General features: G+C 48.1%; 1 protein-coding gene across 1 annotated transcript in view; it reads left to right on the top strand.

Annotated features, from left to right (window-relative positions):
* Positions 1 to 17,201, top strand: part of LOC149348170 (uncharacterized) — a 31,038-nt gene extending 13,837 nt beyond the window's left edge. The window contains exons 9-14 of the mRNA XM_089585756.1: positions 9,855 to 10,093; positions 12,139 to 12,217; positions 13,689 to 13,930; positions 15,291 to 15,512; positions 16,213 to 16,365; positions 16,839 to 17,201. Coding sequence (XP_089441882.1) covers positions 9,855 to 10,093; positions 12,139 to 12,217; positions 13,689 to 13,930; positions 15,291 to 15,512; positions 16,213 to 16,365; positions 16,839 to 17,201 — 1,298 coding nt within the window. The remainder of the gene's footprint in view (positions 1 to 9,854; positions 10,094 to 12,138; positions 12,218 to 13,688; positions 13,931 to 15,290; positions 15,513 to 16,212; positions 16,366 to 16,838) is intronic.
* Positions 17,202 to 17,265: the final 64 nt, after the last annotated feature.

Below are 17,265 nucleotides of genomic sequence, written 5' to 3'. Positions count from 1 at the left end.
CCACCGAAATATGTGAGAGATATGTGAGACAGTTAATGCGTAATTTCCTTTCCTCAAATACAATTTTCAGTTTCTTCATTACGGCCCCTCTGTCTTCTTTCACTCACACTTCCTCCCTTCCAGTACGGTGCGGCTCAGGTGTCCACCGAGTGGACAGAGAATTACAGCCCCATTTCCTTTCCTAAAAAAGCGTTGCGTTCAAAGGGCACCGCATTGCGCCGAACGGGTGGTGGCGTTCCTTGGACTCCGTGGCAGCGCTACAACACGCTGTCGCGTTCCACTCCTAAAGGCGAAGCTTAAGCGTCATTAATTGGCAGTTAATTAATGCACCAACAAAATCTGCAGTGAACAATCGCATAACATAATGCAGCACTCAGGCTTTCGCCTTTCACCACTTTAGCCGCTAAAGTTCCTCGTAATTTTTTTCTGGTTCCGTTGTACTGGGTAAATCTTTCTTCATAGAAGATGTTATGAAAATGTCGCGACGAGCGAGGAAAAGAGTAAAAAATTACCGACGATTACGTTACTTCCTAATGCGAAATTTGAGCGCAGCAAATAAGCTGTTTCACCTTTTCGATAGATTGAGGCAAAGAAATCGAGCAACACATGTATGCGCTATCACAGAATTTTTTTTTTATTTTTCACACGTATTCCTTTAACAAAGACTCCACTAACAGTTCTTGACAGCCATGAAGGAAGCTTTGTGGTCGGAGAAATAGAGTGATATATGTTCGAATTGGTACACCAATGCTTGATTCTCAAAGACGAGATCTATACAAGTGCCTCGCGAGGTTGTCACAGCCGTGGGACGCGTTACGAGCGAGAGGAACGGGATGTTCTCCCGCATAAGTGTTAGGAAATTGCTGTTTGTCTTTATGTCAACATTAAAGTCCCCCACTACTAACATCGGTGTGGATCGGTGGACGGTTAATGCGAGTTGCAGGAAGTGCACGACGTCTTTCGTGAGTGCGGTAGGGGCGAAGTAGGCAGCTACTACCAGCATGCCGTTGGGCAACTTTGCGGCGCACAGTTCGCCAACTTCATGTGACGTGCCAAACATTTCGACTGGTATTGCAGAGAGACCTGTGCGCAAGTAGATAGCGACTTCCGCCGCTCTGTTGTGGTCTCTGCGAGCACCACAGCAGTATAGGAAATCTATGATTTCGAGAGGCTCTTCGGGATCCATCCAGGTTTCAGCAAAGCAAAGTACAGAGGAATGGCGCAGAATGTGATCGTGGTGTACGTCCTTGGCATGTGCGGCAAGGGAGCGTACGTTAAGAATGTGGTTGTGAATGATGAATCAAGTGCTGCCAGCGAATGACGCGTCCATTGGCTGTCTGCGTGTGTTACTGATGTGTGGTTAACATGTTAAGCTTCGCCTGTAAGAGTGGAACGCGACAGCGTCTTGCAACGCTGCCAGGGAGTCAACAGAACGCCATCGCCAATTCGGCTGTACGCCTTGCTGGACGGTAAATTTATTTTTTGAGGAAAGGAAATGTATCTCTCTCGCATATCTGGGTGGACACCTGCACCTCGCCGTAAGGGAAAGGGGGAAGATGTGAGTGAACGAAGACGCCGTATTAGCTAGACGCGCCTTTGTTCATTCCAAACCATTCAGCTGGCATTACGGAGTGGCTAGCGTGCTCGTATCGCACTCCGGAGACCCTGGTTCGATTCCCCAACTCGACCAATTTCGTTCTTGGTTTTATTGATTTATGCGGTCTAACTAGAAAGGTTAATGAGGTTATTTCATATTTATATTATTGTATTTCTATCCATCGTGTTCTGTCATTAACCTGTCAATTGTTGGAACTGTCTGGGATGTTCGACACAACGTATATGAAACGAGCAACGTCTTACTGAGTGGGGGGGAATGGAGAATCTGATCTCGCTTCGGCGAGCGCGGCTTCGGCCGCTTATCTGTTTTTTCCAGCAGCGTCCGCTCCGGCGGACGCAGTTGTTGCTGCGACGCGCGTCTTTTCCTGCCTTTTTCTCTTTCTTCTGATCTCTTACCTCTCCTCTATCTGCACGTTGGCAGCGGTGGTGGCTTGGCTAGAGCCAGTAGCAGGCCCGTGCAATTTCCTTTTCATCCTTCCCTCAGTCACAACAACAACAACAACAACAACTGAGTGGGGAAGTGCGTGGTGGTGGAGGGAACGCGGCTTCGTACTTATCTGTTTTTTTCAGCAGCGTCTCCTTTCGCGGACGCTGTTGTCGCTGCGGCGCGCGTCTTTCTTTTCTTTTCTTCTGACCTCTTCATTCTCCTCTATATTAATTAAGCTAATTGATTAATTAAGCAATTAACTAAACTCAGTCCAACTTAGTTGCAGCATCACTATACGATCCCTTTGATTGGTTGCATGGTTACTAGCCAAAGTACAATTGGCCCCATTTGAAATTCGCGCACTGTGACGTCACGAGCATTTCGACCAATTGAAAAGCGTGACATTGGGGGCGGAGCTGGTTACGAGGCCGACGCCGACGACGACGCGAAACCCAGGAACGGACGCCAAAGAGCTGCGCTCTAAAAATAAACGGCAGAACCAGCGCCACTCGGACTTGAGTATTTTCTATAGGCGCCTGAGGTGTGTTGAGGATACATGTCTCTTCAGACTGCCTGGAAATGACATAGGAAGTTATAATATAGACTCTGTCGTCCTTTTAACCAGAGACCAAGTCACCTGCATGTAGATATATTTGTTTTGATGTGGCAGATAATGAACTAATGTATCATAAACCCGAATGGTTAGGTGAGTATTGAATGGAATCAAGCAGCTGTTTTATAATTGCATTGCATTAAATTTTCACGAACATAATTGTTCATAGCCGGCCTGATGCAGCATAAGGTGAGGTGAAGAAATCCAACATGAGGTTTCGAAAGACAAAAATTCTGGGTCGAGCAATTGGCTTCATTCGGAGGAAATGCGATGGTATTTTTAAGCATGAAATGCTTTTAGCCCCCGTTGTCGGCAGTGTGGTGACGTCACGCCGAGACCGAGAGCCATCATCCGGGCACTGAAATCCACTCATCCGGGCATTGAAATCCACTCATCCGGGAATGAAATCCACTCATCCGGGCACTGAATTCCAGTCATCCGGGCACTGAAACGAGAACATCCGGGCACCGTACGAGACTTAACGAGATTTAACGAGACTCTGTAAGCCCTCCTACGCGACCGGCATGCAAGCGCCGGTTGGTCTCCAAAGGAGTCACAAAAAATAACTGCTGCCAGTGCCTTCTCAATGTTTATCAAGAAATCAGTCGCTGTGCGTTTGATAATGCACGGAATTATAATTTCCGATTTCTAATAACGCTTGCAAAAAGCACATAAATGCCACGATACACTTCGTTGTCATACATGATCTCTTAGAGGCTTCGCGCATCGAAGCAAAGCCGCGTAGGCGCACAGGGGCCCGGGGGAGAAGCGCTGCGTTCAAAGGGCAAGGCATCGCGCCGAACGGGTGGTGGCGTTCCTCCCTTCCATTACGGTGCGGTTCGGGTGTCCACCGAGATGACATTAGGCCCGTAAACATTTCATGCTTACTCTACTCTCGGTTACGGGAGAGGCAGAGATTTTTCTTTCCTCGATAATGTCCGCACCACCAAGCCCAGCTGCCAACTGACGCCGAGCTTGTAATCGCGCTAGGCCATGCCTCGTCGTCACGCGACGTTAGGTGCCCCGTCGAGCAATCGGCGAATTTCATGACAGATGCCGGCCAGGATGCCATGTTTAGGAATATAAAAGCACTACTCGAGACAGTACCAACCACTAGCAAGAAATTATATTTCTTCTCTTGTGCTCCGAACCAATATTTTCATATTAGACTCTTGTACAGGCTGATTCCGCAATGCCTGCATTGATGCTGAGGTTTCCACTTCGAATGGTTTCTCGCAATCAATGAAGACTATACATGGTAAAATGCTGCCTTCTAACCTGCTGATTGATATTCCTAGGGTCCAAACACACGCGTAGACTGCCATCTTTTTTCTTCACAAGTACCAGTGAGCTTACCCAGTCAGTGGGCTCCTGTTCTCTCACGATGATTCCAGCCCACACCACTCTTTCGAGTTCATTTTTGAGAGGCTCCTCCAGTGCCAAAGGAACACGACGAGCTGACTAGACAACCGGTACTGCTTCAGGTTTCAGGACCATGTGATAGTGCTGCTTCAGGCAACTAAGTCCCTCGAAGACATGTCTGAAATCCTTCAGGGGACCTTATAAAGATGCCGGGTTCACAGCACCTACAGTACGGTGAACCAGTCCCAAGGACTCACTGTCTTCTAGACCCAGTATAGGCTGGCGACCATTTTTTCCAATGAAGAATTTCACCGGAGTCTGGGCACTTCCAACAAGCACAATTTTCGACACTCTCCCAAAGCACGTTATGACACCGTCGTTATCCCCCCGCAGCACTGTGCTCGTCGGCTGTAGTTCATCTGATGGTCGTTCCCGCCAGACAGAAAACGGCAAAAGGCTGGCTTGTGATCCCGTGTCTATCTGGAAGCAAATTCCCCGACTATTTTAAGCTTTTACAGTCTACTCATTGCGTTTTCCACCTTTACTGCAGACATCTAGCACATCAAAGTGGCTCTCTTGAAATTTGTTTACTTCACTCACATTTCTCGACTTCCTACATCATATAGCAAAGTGATTGACACCTAGGCACGCGCAACATTTTTTCTAAATGCTGGGCACTGTTCGGTCTGTGCTTGCGGTTACACCGCCTGCACTGCAACTGTTACCGCCGACCTTGTTCTAGTTTATGCGCCTTGAAATGGCATCGACGCAGCAGTCTGCTTTGCGCCACACCTCAATCTGTTGTGCGACTGGCTCTGCAATTTTGCACACATCTTCCGCTTTCAGTAACGTCAGCCCTTTCTCACGAAACATCTTCTCCCGTAGCTTAGCGTTGTTGGTACCAAAGACAATTTGGTCCCTTACCAGTGAGTCGTACGATGCTCCTAAGTTGCACTGCGAGGCTTGTTCCTTTAAATCACGTAGAAATTTTTTGAACGGTTCTCCTTCCGCTTGGGTCCTCGTGCGAAACAAGTATCTTTCATGCACTTCGTTGGTCCCCTCTGTGCAGCAGGCGTCGAACTTTTGTATTAAAGTCGTGTAGACAACCTTGCTCTCGTTCGGCTCGAACTTGATCTTGTTGAATACATTGAGCGCCTTGTCACCCGCGATGCTCAGCACGAGTGCAGCTTTCGAGGCCTCACTTTTTGGCTGGTTCTTCACTTGCGTGCTTGCAGGAAGAGCTCAAACTTTTGCTTGAAACGTTTCCACGATGCTGAGACGTTTCCTGACAGATGCAGGGGCACCGGTGCCTGCAGCCGTTCTATTCTTTGTACAGTCGTGAGCAGCCTTGTCTAGAGCGCTTGAGCAGTGCGCACTTGGTAACAAAAACCGAAATTAGAGAGCAGCCCCTCATTACAGGGCAAAGTTTTCGTGCCTGCTTTGTTTACGAGGCTATCTGGCGCTACTTCCGTGCAAGCGTTGCAGCTGGACCCTAGAGGCTGCCACAAAATCTGGATTTGTTTGCAAGGAAGTGCACCGCCCGAGCGCTCTAGACAAGGCTGCTCACCACTGTACTCCACCGCTGCCGAAGTTATTGCGTCGTAGCCACTTCGGACACCATGCATCCGTGCCGCAAAGGACGTGATCACTGCAAGATAGCCAGAACAAGAAGAACGCAGGCTTATTGGGAACTGTTGCTTTTATACCCGACCAAGTGATAACGGGCCGACCACAGCACACATGTCAGGAACAGGCGCACGGCCATGCACGCGCCTGATAGTGCACGGTCATGCACGCGCCTGATACAATATATAAGGACAGGTTACATTCGGCGCGTATCTCATTCCCTTGACTGATAGTGTGAAAGTGGACTATTGTCGCGTATCTTTTATGAAACCATGCCTTATCTTTTGGTCGACTGAAGTCTAAGGTTGTCCTGACTCTATTAGCGATTGTCTTAGTGAATTCCTTCTACGCAACGCACAGTAAGCCGATCGGTCTGTAACATTTCAAGTCTCCGGCGTCTCGTTTCATATGAATTAAGATAGAATTAGCGTTCTTCAATGCTTCTGGTAAGTTCGAGATTTATAAGGCACTGCGTATACAGGAAGGCTAGTTTTTCTAGCACAGTAAAAATCTACTCACTGACAACTTCCCTTGCCAATGAACTATGAGCTGTACGGGCCGAGCGTCCGTAGCTGTTCCATTCCTCTAATGAGTTCGCCGGGACGTCGGTGTGCCTGACCGCCTGGTGCGTTGCTCTCTGCACGGTCACTTTACTCGGTCGCAAGCGTAGCCATTGCTGTATACCAGGCGTTTCAGGGAAGACTTTAAGCAATTTCGAAAAGTAAGCTTTCGACCGCAAAGATGACTTTTTCGCCATAGTATTACCAGTGTTTACGGACAGAAAAAAACCGGTGAATGGTCTTTAGTAAGCTGGTTAACTAATTTTTATACAATTAACTTTTTAAGTATTAGTGTAAGGCAACTAGTTGCAATTTCGAGATATGTAGCCGGTCGTTAGTAATGGCCATATCAGTTTCTAGAATTTCGAAAACGTGGTTATTTTCGGCGCTGTGGACCCAAACATTTGGCTACGTTGTGCCAAAATGCATTCACTTTCGAGGCAGAGCAACCTCTGCAGTGTATGTAACTAGTCGAAAAAAAACAATTTTTGAAGCGAAAACCTTACCTAGGCTAGTCAACACCGAGGCTAGCGTGGGCCCCATCGTCAGAAAAAGCCACAGGTGCTCATGCGCGAACTGCGTGACGTCACGGTGTACGCCCGAACCGCGCCGCAAGGGAAGGAAAATGAAAAGAAAATTGGTTTTAAGGAAAGGAAACGAAGCCTGTCTGATACCTCGGTGGATACCTTGAACCGCGCCGTAAGGGCCTTAAGGAAAATGAAATGAAATGGAAATTGGTTTTAAGGAAAGGAAATGCCTGTCTCTCACATCTTGGTGTACACTCGAAAGGAGTGACGTCACACGCTGCACAAATAATAAAATAAAGAAAAGACAAGCAGTGCGTGAGGAACCTCTCATATCTCGGTGGACACGCGAACCGCGCCGCAAGGAAAGGAAAATGAAAAGAGAACTGATTTTAAGGAAAGCAAATGACTCCTGGCTCTCTCATATCTCGGTGGCTGCCCGAACCGCGCCGTAAGGGCCTTAAAGAAAATGAAATGAAATGAAATGAAAATTGCTTTTAAGGAAAGTAAATGCCTGTCTCTCATATCTTGGTGTGCACCCGAGAGGAATGCACGCCACAGTACATGTCTTTAAAGCAACCTTCTAAGACAGCACAGCATTCACTACACGCGCGGCTCCTCCTCCACCTTGCCGCAGCTTTTCGCTTCGAGATATCCAGGCTTCACCTTAGCTAAGCCAAAGCCAATTTTTTTTTTCGAACCTCAGCGCCAAGGATAATCTCGTTTTTGAAATCCTAAAAAACTAATATGGCTATTACTTATAACTGGCTACAAATCTGTAGTTTTAACTAGCCGCCTATTTCTATAAATCAAAAGTTCATTACTGAAAATTAGGTGACCAGCTTATTCTTTAAGACGATTCGCCAGTTTTCTGGCGTCCACTAGCAATTTTAATACCATGATGAAAAAACCATTATTTGTAGGGAGAGCTATATTGGCCGTATTTTCGCCGATTCGCTATGGCCGGTGGCTACACCGCGAGCTGAGACGTTGCCTAGCAACCGTCGCAGCTGGCAGCTCAGCTCGCCGCGCCATCTGGTATGACGTCAGAGAAGGAGCCGGTGAAGCCGCGCTGCAACAGAGGAGGAGGCGGCGTTGCATCGTATATATAGAAGGGGCGGCTCGGTGGGAATTCGCCATGCCAGCTCTTTTAACTCTCCTATATCTGCACGTGGCAGCGGTGGTGGCTTGGCTCGAGCCAGTAGCAGGCGCGCGCAATTTCCTTTTCATCCTTCTCTCAGTCACAACAACAACAACAACAATTCGTCGGCAGGTATGGAAAGTGAGCCGGAGAGACTGAAAGAAGCCAGGCTTCGTCGACTGGCCCCTTGGGACAGTAGACACCTTAGTCGCACTTTAAGCTACGGAAACGATGAAGAACGGCAGCTTCACAAGCAAGGACGCATAACTGGCTCTTTCGGACAGTGGACACCTTAGTCGCGCTCTAAGCTACGTGGCGGTAGTGGCAGACGTGCGCTGCATGCGTTGGCATTGACAACAGTGTGGCTGAAACGCGGCATTGAAGCCATCGGCCGTCGGCGTTCGTTGTGTTCATTGGCGTTGGCACTGACAACGTTTTAGGCGCATAACTGCCTCCCTTGGCCTGAATAGCGCTTTGAGGTACGTGGGATGGTAAAAAAGAGAGAGATGTGAGCTGCATGCGTTAGCGCCTACAACTTTGTGGCACACACGCGACACTGCAGCAGTAGGCCGCAGAGTTTTTTGTATGAGCATCTCGCGATCAGCGGTTAACTTCCACCTGCCAGGGTGTCCGTGTGGGCGCGCTGCCTATCCACTGTCCGGAACGCACTCAACGCTACCGACGCCAAGCCGCGTGTAGTTGGCCGATACGTCATAGCTTTCGCTCTCTAACTAGGTTCAAGAGTAGTTTAACCGCACGTAATTGTTTTTACCTCGAAAAACCTCTTTTTTTTTAGAATTACTTAGTCTTCCTCAAACACCTGGTATAGAAGCTTCTTTTGAAAAGAGGTGGCTGGAAAATTGGTCGCAGTGAGTAAAACTTTTTTTCCTTTACTGTCTAACGTTTAACGGGAAGTTGCGTTAGGTTGTGGATAAACTAAAATAGCGAATATCGAAACTTTGCTGCGTTCTGAAAGGGAAGCAATTACTGCCAGCCAGGTATTATTCCGCTGCGCACTGAGAGGGGGCGTATTTTTTGCCTCAGTATCTTCCGTTTCAATGCCAGATAAAGCTGTCGCGCAGTAAAGCTGGTAGCTACACTGGGGACTGAGAGTTACGTACGTTCAAGCTACGTGAGTCCGATTGTTAATACGAAACGAGTAAAATATTAGGAAAGAGCGCTCCGATCCTTATCTTAGCAAATTTCAGCGATTCTTTTAAAAGCCATCTTTTCTCAATGACTTCGATTCAGTCTGGAAAGACAATGTCTACGACAAATCGGGCTATATTGATTTCGAATCATAGTTGTGGTATCACGTTACAGTTGACATTACCAAAATGAAGTGCGAGATACCAATCCCACGGTTAGTCTCGCGTCATGTGTTTCTTTAATTCGGACTCAACTTTCTACTGACGCCCTATATAGAAGTGGTAGTTCTGCCTATTGTAGGCTTAGATTAAAGAACTTGCACTAGTTTGTTCGAAAATTGGAGGGAAAGAAAAAAATCTGCATGTTTCGCTTTGTGGTAATGCGAATTTCAGTGACAGACAGAGTATTGCGAAGTGTTGATATGAATCGCATTGTTTAATAGGTCTCGCCAGACATGTATGTTGGTGGTTAAGATATATGTGGTAGGCGGGCCGCACGCATAGTCAAGAATAAGCGCTCCTCCACACGCAATCTATGACAGAAATTTAGTGAGAAACATGGCGTGTGTTGGACTGCGGTGCCGACAATATTGGTGTTGCTGGGTGCAATAAACAGCCTAGGAGTGTAAGGGTTTTGAATATGGACGTAGAGATGGGTTGGTGTTAGGAATTGTTGGCCCTGAACTGTATTGCGACCCAGCGTGACCTATTAGTTAAGTGGAATGGCTGGCCAGGTTGTATGATATGATTAACTAATGGTATCCTGAGGATCGTTGAAGGTGTCTGGTGTTGTGGGAGAATTAAAAGAGCGCTCCCGCACTAATCTTGTGCCGCAGATCGGTGGAGACAACTCTTTGGTCGGTTCGGTCGTTCTGCGGCTGCCCTGTACGAGCACGTGACAGTGGACGAGCAGGCCATGGCCTTGGTGGCCTACCTGTCGCAGCCAGAAGAACGACTTGGGATGAGGCGCGTTCTGGCGTGGCACGTGCTGCGGTACCTCGTCGGGCCGAAGGCGGAGTTTCTGTCGGAACTTAACCGGACACGAGGAGACATTCCCGATGACAATATCTTCATGGTGAGGGTGTTAGTCGCAATTAATTACTGCATGTGACAGAATGCGGACGTTTCGATAACATTCACAAATGTTCACTGGGTAAGCACTTGAGATGTGATGCACACAGGTGCCTCTAAGTTTAAGTCATTCAATATCGTTTGTAGATGAAAACTTTGACAGCAGCGTGTACTGCTGGAGAGAGTGGAAGCTGTATGCAAGAATGCACTCGCTAAAGCGTTGAAGGCGCAAATAATCCGGCAGTGAGCAATTTCCGGAATTCATTTGCCCATTCAGGTCCAGCTTTGTTGGACATCAATTTTAAATCTAAGGCCACCACGCAGTATTGTATCAAACTCTCAAGAAGTTATCGCTTGGAATGTTCTAATCTTCTGATGCGTACAAAACCTTGCATTTAAAGTTTGTCCTATGTTCGCACTGAGTAGCTAAGACTCTCTTCGAATGCCAGTGAGGTGCATCTTTTACAATAAATAGCAGAAAAACCAGAATTCCAGAGGCGAAATCAGCAGATATATTGACTCTTAGGAACAATCTTATGATCTGCAAAAGACTGCAAGCATAAACAACTAACGGCTGTAAAATGCGTTCGCCCAGAATACCTGGGCATGACAAACGTGTCAATATAATGAATGTCAACTATAAGCTTCGAATTTCAAGCGCAGCAACGGTGCTTGCCGCGAGATTTTTGTGAAACATTTTCTTCGTACGCGAGGGCAGTAAGCAGTTTTTGCTCTATAAATAAGATAACTAACCAGGCTACCGGCTGTGCTCGTAGGCCATGCCATGCAGTTAGTGCGGACGCTCGGCGCTTCAAGCGAAGCTGTGGAAACATGCAAAGAAATGTCTTTAGCGTCAAGGCATGTGCAAAACTGCGTGCACAACAACACCTAGTGGCACTCATATGAGTATCAATAGCCGTGGTCGCACGAGAACTTTTCTCTAACACTGAGCCTAAAGAGTTTTGGATAATATACCAGTCTTGCCTTTCCAGCTTATGCTAACTGCACAATTTTCTTCAGGGTTATCTTGTAAAGATGAAAATTCATGTCACAGCAGTTTTATTCACAGGAGAGTTGTCAGAACGCGTGTGCACCGCCTTGCATGAGGGAGGGGCGGAATTCGGTCCCCAGTGCCACTGGATAACCACCGGTGATACAATGAATACCAGCTCCTTTAGGTCTCATGATTAACTTTTTTTGGGGTGAAATGTTGGGAAATGTGTCTCTGACCCCACCTTGAGCATACGAAAAAACCTTGCGCCATTTTGCTTTTTGGCCACAGACTCCCTTGCGCCGTAAAAATTAATAATATTATGAATTTAACAGCAGCCTGTGAAGAGTGCAACGGTCATGTCCTTATGACAGTTTGCCGTGAGCCACGATACAAGGAATTAGCAAAAACTCGCCAGAAGCAAATAAACTAGCACAAGTGCGTGAACAGAAATGTGCGCATGTGCGCGTATTCTGTCTCCCAATTTGGTGGTTCTCAACTCTAACCGCCAGCACTGACCCGAAAAGTCGAAACTAAGTTACCGAATGAAGCCTCAGGCAAGGTTTGATGACCGCTTCAAATCCCACGGGAATTGTAGTAGGGTTTGACAGCCCTTATGAACAGGCGCACTATTACAAGGGTGAAAACTAATCGTTCCTTGGTTTTCAACACAAAGTGGTTGGGCAATTTACCTGTAAAATTGATGGTGGCCGACTTGGTTTCTGTTTACGTTTCAAGAGAGTGTGAAACAGAGTTCAAGGCGTCGTCATTACAGCGGTTCGGAATCTTCGACTAAGACCCTCTGTAGTCCGTAAAATTTTGCCCTAGGTGCAATTTCTCCTTATAAGCAATGACTGCAACGCCCAACTGACGACTCAGCATTGTAATATGATTTAATGCAACGCTACAGCTTCTCGTTTCATATCCAGGGCATCTCAGTGCTGCTCATAGATCACTCATGGCAGAGAACGATGAGGACGCTTGCACATTTCCCAACACGGATGCAAAAACAGAGAAATGAAGTTTATGACTATGCTTTACTCGCTGTTCTTGTTTAGCCAAATCCAGAAGGCAAGTGCGGTGGCCTGGTGTCCAAAATAAGCGGTGTTCCATACAGAGCCCTGGATTTCCTGGAAGGTGAGTTCAGCGCTAGGTTTTCTGATCCTATCATATAAAAATGATAAAATAAAATTATTGATTTGGTGGAAGAACGACGATAGCAGGTACTTAACGTCTCTGAGGCATACACGTCTTCTCCGATATAGTTTGTGATCCGTATACGCGAGCAGTTTACCTTAGCGTCGAAATTCGCTGGGATATGTCACAGAAGATTGCGGGCTTGGACTGACTAGCACACGCGTGAAAGTTGATTTAGGCGAGGCTATTCAATGTCCAGCGCGAGAGACTGGTAGTTTAAAATGCGAGGAGAAAGGTGGCGGGGATATTTTCGCACCGTCGAGTGGTTTAAATCCCACTCGATGCTGTGAGAATTTGAAGATTTCTTGACTGAGGCTCTCTGGAAACTATCAGAGAACGACACCTGATGTTCGTAGTGAATTGGGGTCCTTAAGATCATGCAGTGAAAATCCTTTGTTATTGTGGCATGAATTCCAAGGTTGGAGGTGCCATTCGAGTCGGGATTTACATAATGGGTGACATCACAACATAACCTACCTTCCCGTTTATACTAAGAGATTATGCATGTTAACGCAGTAAACATCTTTATTTTGATGTTCTAGCATCACTGCTTAACTTACGCCATTTTCACCGCGCAGCGTCTTTAATGGTGAAGGTTATGTAGCTAAACAATCAGTGCTTCGCACAAGCAAGAAAGAGAAGTCCTGGATGCCTGGTTCGTTTCATATTTTTGTGGAGTATTTTCTTCGATGCAAACGCCCGTATAACATCACAAGTCACCCATCCATGTGTATGATAGATGCTTCAAATGCTTTCTAACCATGTGAAGATATCAACAAAGGGCGCAAATGTAGAATTTTCGCAAGGGCGAAATAATGCTAGCGCAGAACGCTATCCGCGACTAGAATTGTACGAGCACTATCTAAAAGTTTAGAAAACTTGTAAGTATAGAATAGTATGAAATATAGAATACAGCGCTCGATTGTGCAGTCTTCTTGCTTCTTCCTTCGTCTTGTTCGCACTGTACAGCCCCCCCCCCCCCCCCCCCCGATTAATTATGACAAACTCGCCCAGGTATCCACTTCTTCAAAGTATAGAATATGTACCACTGAAGAATACAGATTATGTGTAGAATCCTTTAACTGTGCTAAGCCCAGTATCTCAGGAGGTTTGTAGTCCATGCGCGCCATAGTTTAGCCCATGCTCCCACGGAACCTCTGCAGGCCATCCCTGCATGATCTCATTAGCCGTAAAGTTGTTTCCCTCTACAATGTGACTATTTGCAGGCAAGTTGTCAGAATGAACAAGAGTCGGTGCGTTGAAGGCAGGGGTTTCAATGTGCGATACTGCTATAGTTATCATGACTTTCCCTGCTTAACAGCGATGTTAGTGGACTTTTCTTAGCCTCGAGCGATTCCTCTGAACTAGTGGCGTCTTGCTGTACATTACGCGATGTTTTCCTAATACCCAGGCACCGACGTTATGCCCACTCAAACCATCGTGGACGTGGCCCACCTAATGGCTGAGTTCCAGGAAGCCGTCGCATCTGTGTTCAGGGTGCACACGGGCCAGGCTGAGAACGTCACAGCCATCGGCAACGTCTCGACAGTTGCAGTGGCCTCCCAGACCACCCATGTGCCCTTGTTTGCGGTTAGGATGCATGGCCGGCACCAGCCCGGCAATGTTTTCACAGCTATCGGCGGCTTGAGCGAGGTTGCACACCACGTTTTATCGGAAACCGCTTAGAATGGGAACTTAGGTGGTGGTGGTGGTGAAAACTTTTATTTTGTGAAAAAGAGTTTGGGAGCCACAGAGTGGCCCCGCTACATGGTCGGCGTCCCTAGTCCGGGACACCGCATGACGAGGCCCCGTCTCTCGCCCGTTTCACCAGAGCCCTTTGTGACTCAAGCGAGGAGCAGTTGAGGAGCGCAGTCTCCCATGCCTCTCTGGAAGGGGTAGGAGAAGGGGGGAGGTGGGGACTTATAGTATATGCCCACACCGTGTGGAAGATACCACAGGTCTCTCCCCACAGTGTGGGCATCGCCCATTCGTGTTAGGATCGTAATGTTTTATTATAGCAGGACAGAGTAGAGTACCTGTCTGCAGGCGCCTTAAAGTTCGCTCTTCCGTCTTACTCAGCCCTTTTGCAGGGGCCGGGAAAAGGCGGTGGTTGTCGCTATAATGTGTTAATATTTCCCTGAATCGCAGGCGGAGCTTCTTATTCTAGACTACACATTGTCTACAGAGGAACTTCAGTGGAACGGCATTATATTCACTGAGTGCATTGTTCTTTAATGTTCGGCCTCGGCGTCGGTGCTGTGTGGACGTTTTCTTTTTTTTTTCCATAAAGTGTGCGTAAGTAAAGCAAAGAGGCATATCGGCTTATGGTATACTTTTCGGTTTCTCGCTTTTTCAATCCCATATTCGAAGCACTTTTGCCAAAAGTAACCAGGTAAGTGGGTTTGTTTCTTAACCGTGTGGTGGCAACTTTTGGCACCCGTTAAGCACTGAATTTTTCTAACGTAAGCCGAACCCGTGTCCTCACCTTTGCAGACCTTTTGACTTCTATGGGTGCTGCAACGTCTCCACTATACGGCTCAGAAGCAATCCGCGTTGCCTGGTTACTTTTGCAAACGTGGTACGTTTAGATGCGAGCAGCTCGTATTCATAAACAGTAATGTTAAAAGATGTATATGAACTTTCTTGCCTGCCTAGTAAAACATTTATAAGTTTTAAAAAAATTTGACAGAGGTATCTCTGGTTGAAAGAGGAATTTAACGCTTCCTATTGAATTCTTAATACCTTGGATTAAAGACATTGGTCCACTCCACACGATTGCCTCGAACTAGTTTAACAAAAGAGCCTATGAAGGAACACGGCTGTAAAAAATGTACGCCTGGCACATTTTTTCTAGCAGACGTGTTAATTATCCCATGCACTGCACGCCAGCGTCCCACATAGCGTTAGAGCGTATTTGACCGGCTGAAATAATCGAAATAAAGCATTGTCTTCGTTTGGCTAATTATCCGATTGATTCATTCTGCGCCTGATATCTGCCAAACGATGCTCGCAGAATGCCAGTGTGCTGACAGAGAAGCTGGCGACAGGCGGGCGAAGCTTTCCGCTGGCGTGGCTGCGGCGTCTCCGCGCCTGGCACTCCCTGCCGCCGCTGGTGCAGGCACTGCTTCCTGCCATGGCATCGGTGGCCAACGTGGAACGGCCGGCTGCCTTATTCCGGCCTCCCTACTATGACGTCAGAGCGCCACCGGCGTACAACTTCGCCGCACTGGGGCAGGTACGAGAACCAGGAGGTCGAAATTCTCTGATTAGCCATTTCTCTGATAATGTCGTGAGTCACGTGAAGCGAAATGACCAATCAGAGAGGACTGCGAAATTTGAAATTCCCCACGAAATTCCCTGATTCGACGAGAGAGGTCATGTGACATTGCGACGTCATGAAGACCTCCCACCACAGAAGTTGGCAGCCACCTCACCACATTGTCAGCAAACTTGGCGGGCAGGCGGGCAGGCACAGGCAAGCAGGCAAGCAGGCAAGCAGGCAAGCAGGCAAGCAGGCACAGGCAGGCAAGCAGGCACAGGCAAGCAGGCACAGGCAGGCAGGCACAGGCAAGCAGGCACAGGCAGGAGGCGCAGGCAGGAGGCACAGGCAGGAGGCACAGGCACAGGCAGGCACAGGCAGGCACAGGCAGGCACAGGCAGGCACAGGCAGGCACAGGCAGGCACAGGCACAGGCACAGGAAGGCCCAGCAAGGCCCAGCAAGGCCCAGCAAGGCAGGCCCAGGCAGGCAGGCCCAGACAGGCCCAGGCAGGCCCAGGCAGGCCCAGGCAGGCCAAGGCAGGGCAAGCGGGCACAGGCGGGAAAGCGGGCAGGCGGGCAGGCAGACTAAGAAAACACACACACAAAACGACTAAGTGCGGGGAATGGCCACTGCAAGTGTTACTGCACTCAAATATACCTGTTCCTTTGCTCGCAGATCATCGCCCAAGCCATGGCGCACGAACTGGTTGATCGGCGACGCGAAGACGCGGCAACGGATAAACGATGGGGGCGAGTCTGGGAGCGTATGGATGCCGTCCATGCCGTCGACGCCGACGGCATTTACTGTCTCCGCGCCGCTTTCAGCAAGGTGGGCGGACTGTGATGACTATCCAGATCTAGCGATCGATATCTAGCGTGCATATTTGCTTCGCTAGTTTTAGACAGCCAGCCCAGCTGCTCCACAGTCAGCCACAAATGACGGCCTTGAATGCATATAAAACGCAAATGAAGATAAAAGCAGAAATGAGTTAAAAAAAAAGATTTCAAAATTTCAAAAACATCTGATTATACCATTTGGGGCTAATGCGATATCATTTGAACTTGTTCATGCCTTTACATCGAATTTTTTATCATTCTTTCATGGTTGTGCGCGCACCCCTGCACGTCTGGCTGCACGCAACTAGGCAACTAGGCTGCACGCAACTAGACCAATTGCTTTGCTGGTAGTTTAACATATCAGTTTTACTGAATAGGTTCTTTCTCTTTTGGCTTTGCCGCAACAGACTGTCTGTTGTCTCGTTTGTAAAGCTTTTGTTTCTGGTAATTGTGCTCATTTCACAGAATGGTACCTGGCAACAGACGAGGCTGGAGGAGAATGAGCTTGCAGACAGGGCTGCCCTTGACGAGACCCTTGGCTCCAGGATAGCCTTGCTGGCGTTCCTGAGGGCCTTGCGAGAAGACACCGCCGGGCAGAACGGTCCGATGATGGAGCTGCCGGGAGTCGAACTCTCGAGCAAGCAGCTCTTCTTCGTGATGCACTGCGCGCTGAGCTGTGCCAGGGCACGGGGCGGTGCTGATGCCGTCCGGACTCTGGCCGCCGATCAGCGCTGCATGGTCGTGTACAACACGCGAAAGCAGACCATGGACAAACCCTGTGCGCCGCTCGGCGGCAGAGAGGTTCCGAATGAATGCCGCTCCATATGAAGCTGCTATTAAAGGCAGTGGAGGGCGCTTGTGTTTTTGGCAGATTTTGTGAGGTATTTTCTCA

Source organism: Amblyomma mixtum, chromosome 4 (genome assembly GCF_055824585.1).
Source record: "Amblyomma mixtum isolate Tamu chromosome 4, ASM5582458v1, whole genome shotgun sequence".
NCBI lineage: Eukaryota > Metazoa > Arthropoda > Arachnida > Ixodida > Ixodidae > Amblyomma > Amblyomma mixtum.
The sequence above is the reverse complement of the archived record's forward strand: the minus strand, read 5'-3'. Positions and strand labels throughout refer to the sequence as shown.